At 41.4% G+C, this 10221-nt stretch overlaps 1 protein-coding gene across 1 annotated transcript in view; it reads right to left on the bottom strand.

Annotated features, from left to right (window-relative positions):
* The window catches only part of LOC133614011 (titin-like), a 254475-nt gene that overhangs the window by 210408 nt on the left and 33846 nt on the right, over positions 1-10221 (bottom strand). The window contains 6 exon segments of the mRNA XM_072914563.1: positions 363-413; positions 668-1150; positions 4356-4811; positions 6962-7150; positions 7248-7361; positions 7465-7749. Coding sequence (XP_072770664.1) covers positions 363-413; positions 668-1150; positions 4356-4811; positions 6962-7150; positions 7248-7361; positions 7465-7749 — 1578 coding nt within the window.

Below are 10221 nucleotides of genomic sequence, written 5' to 3'. Positions count from 1 at the left end.
AGGCGTCCCTTCTCCGCTCCGTAAAAGTGTCCATCTCTTTTCTTTTTTTTTCTTCTGTTGTGGCATATGCAGCAGGTGCCTGCTCGTTTTTCGTATGTGGGTAACAACATTTAACTATGTATATATATTTCCGAATTGGTTTAACTGCCAACCGCAAAAAAAAAAAAAAAAAAAAAAATTAATCCGCCCGACCCGACCCGCGAGCGGATAAAATCTTAGTTTTTTTAATTTCATCCGCCCGATCCGCGGATAATCCGCGGACTCCGCGGTTGTGTCCGCAAACCGCGCATCTCTAGTGTAAATCTATTCATATATGGTCATATACGTTCCAAAAGTTCTACACCAGGGACAAACCGTTTTACCTGAGACTTCCTCCTCGATGTGGATCCTAGGTGTCCTCTCGTCTTCAGTGACTGTAACACAAATATACCAAATTAAAAACTCTCGTAACGCCAACTGCTCTTATATGGTGCAAGACTGAGCTTTAGTGAAAAGTCATGCATCCATATCAATTCACTTTTCTTTTGAGTGACTAGAGACCAGTGGTGTAAGGGTCACTAAATGTTGGACACAGAGGCCAGTGACCTCTCCTAAACCTTGAAGAAGTTCTGGCCTGTAGGTGGAATAGAGTGTGGAAGAGTGCCAACAAAAACATGCAGATGCCAACCTTTGGTCACCAGGCTGCACTTAGCATCCTCGGCTGAGGTTTTGCAAGAGAAAGCACCCCCTTGTCCAGGTCTCCCTTTCTTAACATTCATACAGCACAGGGGGCCATCATGTTTGAGAGAGTATGATACAGAGTCCACAATATTCAAGCAGCCGTAAAGCCATATGGCAGACAGAGAAAGTTCCTTCATGACACAACACAGCCCAGGGCTGCAGTTCTGGACCAACAGCTCTCGGGGGAGCTGGATCAGAAAGTTGGGGCGGCTGCAGGAATCAGCATCGGGATATGTGTCCAGGAAATAAAGTTGGCTGACAAGGTTGTAGAGTCTCTTAGAGCAGTAAGGCAGAGACCCCGGCTTCTCCACCGTCTTGTCCTGGTCTGGAATCTCAGGAGAATCTTTTGTGTTCTCCATGTTCGCCCGTGACACTGCATGCACCGAATCAGTCACGATGGCGCACTCGGCTTTGACATTTGCCTCTTTAGCTGGGTGAGAATAATAGTTAGGAAGAGTCATTAGGGGTCACACCAGCTATCAACACATTTAGAACTGATATTAACATGATGGATGTCTTAGTGACATGTTCACATCTGCTGTTAACCCATATTCACATGTTAGTGACATGTTCACACCAGTTATTAACCCATATCAACATTTTAGTGACATGTTCACACTAGTTATTAACCCATATCAACATGTTAGGGACATGGTCACATCTGCTGTTAACCCACATCAACATGTTAGTGACGTGTCTACACCAGTTATTACCCCATATCAACATGTTAGTGACATGTTCACACCAGTTATTAAACCATATCAACATGTTAGTGACATGTTCACACCAGTTATTAAACCATATCAACATGTTAGGGACATGTTCACACCAGTAATTAACCCATATCAACATGTTAGTGACATGTTCACACTAGTTATTAACCCATATAAACATGTTAGTGACATGTTCACACTAGTTATTAACCCATATTAACATTAGTTACTAACCCATATCAACATGTTAGTGACATGTTCACACCAATTATTAACCCACATAAACATTTTAGTGACATGTTCACACTAGTTATTAATCCATATCAACATGTTAGTGACATGTTCACACCAGTAATTAACCCATATCAACATGTTAATGACATGTTCACACTAGTTATTAACCCATATAAACATGTTAGGGACATGTTCACACTAGTTATTAACCCATATTAACATTAGTTACTAACCCATATCAACATGTTAGTGACATATTCACACCAATTATTAACCCACATAAACATTTTAGTGACATGTTCACACTAGTTATTAACCCATATCAAAATGTAAGGGACATGTTCACACCAGTTATTAATCCATATCAACATGTTAGTGACATGTTCACACCAGTAATTAACCCATATCAACATGTTAGTGACATGTTCACACTAGTTATTAACCCATATTCACATTAGTTACTAACCCATATCAACATGTTAGTGACATATTCACACCAATTATTAACCAATATAAACATTTTAGTGACATGTTCACACTAGTTATTAACCCGTATTCACATTAGTTACTAACCCATATCAACATGTTAGTGACATGTTCACATTAGTTATTAACCCATATCAACATGTTAGTGACATGTTCACACTAGTTATTAACCCGTATTCACATTAGTTACTAACCCATATCAACATGTTAGTGACATATTCACACCAATTATTAACCCACATAAACATTTTAGTGACATGTTCACACTAGTTATTAACCCATATCAACATGTAAGGGACATGTTCACACCAGTTATTAATCCATATCAACATGTTAGTGACATGTTCACACCAGTAATTAACCCATATCAACATGTTAGTGACATGTTCACACTAGTTATTAACCCGTATTCACATTAGTTACTAACCCATATCAACATGTTAGTGACATGTTTACATTAGTTATTAACCCATATCAACATGTTAGTGACATGTTCACACTAGTCATTAACCCATATTAACATTAGTTACTAACCCATATCAACATGTTAGTGACATGTTCACACCAGTTATTAACCCATATAAACATGTTAGTGACATGTTCACACTAGTCATTAACCCATATTAACATTAGTTACTAACCCATATCAACATGTTAGTGACATATTCACACCAATTATTAAACCATATAAACATTTTAGTGACATGTTCACACTAGTTATTAACCCATATTCACATTAGTTATTAACCCATATCAACATGTTAGTGACATATTCACACCAATTATTAACCGATATAAACATTTTAGTGACATGTTCACACTAGTTATTAACCCGTATTCACATTAGTTACTAACCCATATCAACATGTTAGTGACATGTTCACACCAGTTATTAACCCATATAAACATGTTAGTGACATGTTCAGACTAGTCATTAACCCATATTAACATTAGTTACTAACCCATATCAACATGTTAGTGACATGTTCACACCAGTTATTAACCCATATAAACATTTTAGTGACATGTTCACACTAGTCATTAACCCATATTAACATTAGTTACTAACCCATATCAACATGTTAGTGACATGTTCACACCAGTAATTAACCCATATCAACATGTTAGTGACATGTTCACACTAGTTATTAACCCGTATTCACATTAGTTACTAACCCATATCAACATGTTAGTGACATGTTCACACCAGTAATTAACCCATATCAACATGTTAGTGACATGTTCACACTAGTTATTTACCCATGTTAACATTAGTTACTAACCCATATCAACATGTTAGTGACATATTCACACCAATTATTAACCCACATAAACATTTTAGTGACATGTTCACACTAGTTATTAACCCATATTAACATTAGTTACTAACCCATATCAACATGTTAGTGACATATTTACACCAATTATTAACCCACATCAACATGTTAGTGACATATTCACACCAGTTATTAACCCATATCAACATGTTAGTGACATGTTCACACTAGTTATTAACCCGTATTCACATTAGTTACTAACCCATATCAACATTTTAGTGACATGTTCACACCAGTTATTAACCCATATCAACATGTTAGTGACATGTTCAGACTAGTCATTAACCCATATTAACATTAGTTACTAACCCATATCAACATGTTAGTGACATATTCACACCAATTATTAACCCATATAAACATTTTAGTGACATGTTCACACTAGTTATTAACCCATATTCACATTAGTTATTAACCCATATCAACATGTAAGGGACTTGTTCACACCAGTTATTAATATACACACACAAATAGCTCATATCTACATGTTGGTGACATGTTAACACCAAATGTTAACACAGAACGTTTAACTATACATTTACACCTGCTATTACCACATATCCCCTTGTTAATGACACATTCACACCTGCGAAAAACACGTCCCAAAAACCGAATGGTGTTTTCACCCTATTTTTTTTCCATAAAGGCATTGTTGTCTCGTGTAATACCAAATGTGAACCCGGCAATACCAGATGTGAACAGCCTCCAGGACAATAAAGGGGTCAGTAGGGTGGATGGATGAGGTTAGCGAGGTGCAGCAGAGGGGAAGGAGACCAACTTGTGACACTTCAGAGAGGCTGCGAGGAAGCAGGTGGAGGACTAGGATGGACCAGATTAAGAGTGACGAACAAGAGAGGTAAACCACCTTCCACAGTGAGCCGAGCAGAAGAGCTGTTTTGACCGTGTAGGTTGATGGCGGTGCAGCGGTACAGGCCTTGGTCGGCTAGACCAACACACTGAATGACCAGGGACAAATGTCCGCCATTCTGAGAGCTCCTCACTCGCTCCCTGACCAGGTTCTGGCCGTTATGATCCCATACCACCCTGATGAATGGCTGCCCGTCAAACACGCAGCTGAACTCAGCCATCTCACCGCTTTTGACCCGGACATCCCGCAGTTCCATCAGCAGTTTGGGCTTTGGGTACAATCCGATTTCAACATTGTTTTCTGTGCTCTCCATTTCAACGGTCACTGTCCGCCAAGACATGGAGGAGCTCTCAGAGAAGCACTCGGTAAACTCAGTCAATGTCTGAGCCTCGAGTGTCTGACTTAGCTTAGCCTGAGCCCCAGTTCTTGTCATGCTAGCTAAGGTTTTATCATCTGGGCAGTGAGAAAGAGTAAAAGTCAACACATTATTCTGGAGTCGTCTTCAGTGGAGCAATGAAGAGCAGTCGGGATCAGTGAGTGAATGTGGGTACAACTGTCAATCATGCAAGGTGAGGTGTCAAACAATCGGTAAAAAATAGAAGTCTGTGCCTTAGAGACCATGAAAGACTTGCAACTGTGTAATCTGTTTAAAAGTACGTGTTACAAGAACAGGCAAGTCTGACATGAAGTTTCAAACTTGTGTTTAGTTCAACATTACAGAAGGAGATCTAGTCCAGACTAGGGATGGGATTATCTTTGGGCACTTCACGATTCGATTACAATTACGATTCAGGAGCTACGATTACTGATGCATCTTTAAATGATGTGTATTGACGCAGTTTTACATTTCTTTTTGTTTCACTAAATAAGCGATTATCACTTGCAGCTTTTGCATTCGTAATCAGAAATAGTTCAATTCATTCCCATTACATGTATTACATTTATGGAAATGTGAGCAAAACTGGAACATATCCATCCATCCATCCATCCATCTTCTTCCGCTTATCCGAGGTCGGGTCACGGGGGCAGCAGCCTAAGCAGGGAAGCCCAGACTTTCCTCTCCCCAGCCACTTCGTCCAGCTCCTCCCGGGGGATCCCGAGGCGTTCCCAGGCCAGCCGAGAGACATAGTCTTCCCAACGTGTCCTGGGTCTTCCCCGTGGCCTCCTACCGGTCGGACGTGCCCGAAACACCTCCCGAGGGAGGCGTTCGGGTGGCATCCTGACCAGATGCCCGAACCACCTCATCTGGCTCCTCTCGATATGGAGGAGCAGCGGCTTTACTTTGAGCTCCCCCCGGATGACAGAGCTTCTCACCCTATCTCTAAGGGAGAGCCCCGCCACCCGGCGGAGGAAACTCATTTCGGCCGCTTGTACCCGTGATCTTGTCCTTTCGGTCATGACCCAAAGCTCATGACCATAGGTGAGGATGGGAACGTAGATCGACCGGTAAATCGAGAGCTTTGCCTTCTGGCTCAGCTCCTTCTTCACCACAACGGATCGATACAGCGTCCGCATTACTGAAGATGCCGCACCGATCCGCCTGTCGATCTCACGATCCACTCTTCCCTCACTCGTGAACAAGACTCCGAGGTACTTGAACTCCTCCACTTGGGGCAAGATCTTCTCCCCAACCCGGAGATGGCACTCCACCCTTTTCCGGGCGAGAACCATGGACTCGGATTTGGAGGTGCTGATTCCCATCCCAGTCGCTTCACACTCGGCTGCGAACCGATCCAGTGAGAGCTGAAGATCTTGGCCAGATGAAGCCATCAGGACCACATCATCTGCAAAAAGCAGAGACCTAATCCTGCAGCCACCAAACCAGATACCCTCAACGCCCTGACTGCGCCTAGAAATTCTGTCCATAAAGGTTATGAACAGAATCGGTGACAAAGGGCAGCCCTGGCGGAGTCCAACCCTCACTGGAAACGTGTCCGACTTACTGCCGGCAATGCGGTGATCGATTATTGACATTTACTAATCGATTTTATAATTGTCCATGTCCGAATTGCGATGCATCTGAAAAAATCGATTATTTCCCCCAACCCCTAGTCCAGACTAGCTTCTACTAATGTGAGCGGTAGCAGTGACACAGTATCCTGAAACATCACATTTTTATAAATGACATACACCTCTGTCATGCTAACCTGGCCTTCATAAGTTATGCCAATAAGTACTTTTGGTTTCAGTTGACTACTGTGTCACACACTTGAGTATGTTGACGCTAGAGAAGTTAACATTTTTGTTTGACGGCTAAAAGCAAGACTTGGAAGAGCATGCAGGCTGCAAATTGCACTTTTGAGATATAAACAGGTATCAAAAAGTCATCCACATGACAAGACTATCAGTCATTGGACGACTGTCTCATATGATCAGCCATTTGTAGGATATCCACCTAAAAGCCAACCGCAGTGTTTTTAAACTCGATGACACAGTCCAGAACGCCGGGGGACTCAGACCAGAGACCCTGGCGCAAATGCTGCGGACGGAGTAAGAAACCTTTTTTCCTTTTCAAAGGCTGTCCTACAAAGGGCTGCTGTGATTTGGGGAACTGTGGCAGGTTTTCTGTGTGTAACCGACTCATCTTTATGCAAAGGACTCACCATCGATATTCAGACTTGCAGTACATGTGACCATTCCTGCCGCATTCCTTGCAACACACGAGTATTCTCCTTCATTGTCGAAGACCACTCTGGAAATGTTCAATTGGCAGATGTTGCCAAAGCGAGACATCTTAATGTTGGCGGACTGCCTGATCTCTCTGTCGTTCCAGAACCAGCCTATCTGTAGATCTGGACCAGTAGTGGTGGTTTACAGTCAGGATCAAACAGTACGAGCAGATCATGCTGAAGCTAAATGGATGGTGAACGTGTATGCAAGGAACTTTACCTTCCCCAGAGATGGTGCACTCCAACTGGGCAGACTGGCCCGATTTCACCAGGATGTTTTGCATGGGAGAAACAAGAACTGGGGCAGAGACCCGAACCAGACTTTCTTCAGGGACTAGAAGACAGGAATACAAACAAATGTAGATCCCTGGCATGACAAAAGGTTATCGTCCCAGATTGCGTTGGGGTCTGGAGCATCATTGGCCACATCTACCAACCTTCCACAGTGAGTGAGGCAGAGCTTGACGCCTCTCCAAAGTCATTCTTGACCTCACAGCTATAGACAGCAGCATCCTCGGGGAGGACTTTCAGTAGCAGTAATGTGTGTTCGCCATCGTCGTGAAGGAACTTGCATGTGTCACTGGTGTATAGAGCCTGGGAGTCCTTGTACCAGGTCACCTGAGGTTGCGGGAGGCCGCTAACTAGCACTGAGAAGCGAACCGATTTGCCTGACATCGCAGTCTGGGGCTGCATTCGGCGGGCTACCTGAGGAGGTTCGGGAACTGGGGACAGACAACAGAAGTGGGGCTGTTAAAGGGGGTGTGTGCAACTAAAATATATACCAAGAACACCACTTATGTTACCATTAATGGTTGAACAGAAGCCCTCATTGCATGAACTTTTCGATTTGCGAGCCACAGACCGAATAAAATATGCTTTGTTGTACAAACTTTATCTCAGCGTACAAACAATTCAACCACTCATTGTGCGCCTCACAGTGCGGCCATTGTGGGCGAGCTGATCAGTGCCCGCAGCAGTGCTATCGTTAGCTACTGTACAGTGATACCTTGATTTTTTTTCGACTTTTTTACAGCATTTTTCCAGTTTTGCTAGCTCAATATGACTGCAACGAACAAGCGTTGTGTGATTTGAAACATACGGGAAGTACCCACAGCGTTGTCGACACATCTGCTGTACACCAAGAAGATTAACCTCTTCAAAAAAGGTCGACTGGATTTTATTCTTTATTCCTAATCGTTGTGGCTACCTGGCTGTGAAAGTTAAGGAGTTTTGTGAGTGCACCACAGGGCTAGTGGCAGTGTGTGTGCGTGTCGGCAGGGCGGCTGGAAGTGAGGAAAACAGTTTAGCTAGTTGTTTTTTGGCTTTTTTATTAAATAGAAAGTTGATCCATCACCTCTTTGTTACATTTGTTTGATATACAGTACTGTACTGTATGCAATGTACAAACTATGGACTGTTGTTGAGGCTGCAACCAATTATTTATGTTTACATTCATTCTTATAGAGAAAGTTATTTCAATATACAAACATTTATTTTTATGAACCCTATTCAAAAAGCAATTAAGTTCGTACGTCAGGGTTTTACAGTATTTTTCAAAATGACTAATATTTAATAAAAAAAATCCCGATCAGGCTTGTCAGTCACCATTGTCTTGTCAACACATACACAACTAACAATGTGCAGTCTTGTTCTCATGATAGAGTAGCCTTTCAATGATAGCTAATGTTAGCTAATGCCACACCTCTATCGTTAGCATGGGCAGTTTATGCAGGCTCAGATTGTCATGTTTGCTTTAAAGAAATGTATCCTGTTTTATTACCGTACATTTCAGACTATAAACCCTGCGGCTTATAAAACTGCCAGACTATGGGTTTTTTCTTTACTGATGCAAATAAAACAAATAGTAAAAAAAAAAACAAGCAAATCCACTAAGAAAGATGTTTTATTGTTTGTGCTATGGCGCCATCTTTTGGACGAGTTGGCTCAGTGCAGGTACTGCAGTGTCCTTCCATTTAATGCTTTCTACCGGAAGTAGAGTGCTGTTCAGTCTTCTAGCCGGCCATAGCATTTTTACTTTTATAGTCTTCATTCATCACTCCAAGCAACGTTTGTAAGTTTTACAATATAACTAAAACAATTCTTACTTACAAAAGCGTCCCATGTGAGATGTCCGTAGGAGTGTTTTCATGCATATTTGTACGTGCTATCGTAATGTAATGAAGATAGCGTCGTTACCATTAGCTAATATGCTAAGACATTTACAAGTATCTGTGTTAGTATTATTGACTTACAACAGCAGCTATAGCCGCCCTTAACAGCAGGCCCCGGCCGACCTGTCTGACAAGCCTGTAAATGTGTGTTAGTCATGTATGATGTCTTTTTGTTATTTTTTTTTTTTGTGTGATGTGTAATGTCTAATGTTTAAATGTACGGCAGTGACAATGAATTTCCCCAAGGGGACCAATAAATCTAATCTAATCTAATCTAACAACATTCGTTTTTTATTGTTTCAGTTTCATAAATTCCTCAGTAAATTCACCAAAACGTTACCGTGAAATGATTGAGTTTGTTTAGCTGATTGGAGAGCTGGCTTGCGCAGCTAGTGGGTCCATGATGATGACTTGTGTTTTGTTTAATTACCCGTTTTACTGCCGTGTTACAGACACCAATTAAACAATTAAGGTATGTAAATAAGCATGTACAAAATGTTTCTGTGTAAATAACTTATTTCGTAACGTATTTATCTGCGACTTATAGTCCGGTGTGGCTAATATATGGAAAATCGTTTTCCATAAAATTTAGTTGGTGCGGCTTATATACCGACGTGCTGTATATTACAGAAAATACGTCATTTTAAAAAACCCAGAAGAATGCCAAATGTTTCCCAAAAATCACAATATGTTGCTTGTGCATTAAAACGTATCCCTAAAGACCAACAGTGCGAATTATGGCTCAAAAAGCCACAAATTATGTTGACCAGAGTAATTCTAACATACAATTAATTCATGTCCAATTAGGTATTCTTGGTTATAAGAAGCTTAACAAAAAACAAATGGACCAAAAGGCAAATATTCTTTCATCCTCCAGTCTTCAAACCAAAAATCTAACATACAATACTGACGTATTAGCCAATCTTACGTGAGAGGAGAAACTTTTGTATTCTCCATACGCTTACCCTCCTCCGGCACTATTGGAAGACATATGTTTGACCATAGTAATGATGTATGTGTGGA

The sequence above is a fragment of the Nerophis lumbriciformis genome, linkage group LG13 (genome assembly GCF_033978685.3).
Source record: "Nerophis lumbriciformis linkage group LG13, RoL_Nlum_v2.1, whole genome shotgun sequence".
Taxonomy (NCBI): Eukaryota; Metazoa; Chordata; class Actinopteri; order Syngnathiformes; family Syngnathidae; genus Nerophis; species Nerophis lumbriciformis.
This window is presented reverse-complemented; position numbering and strand designations above follow the sequence as displayed.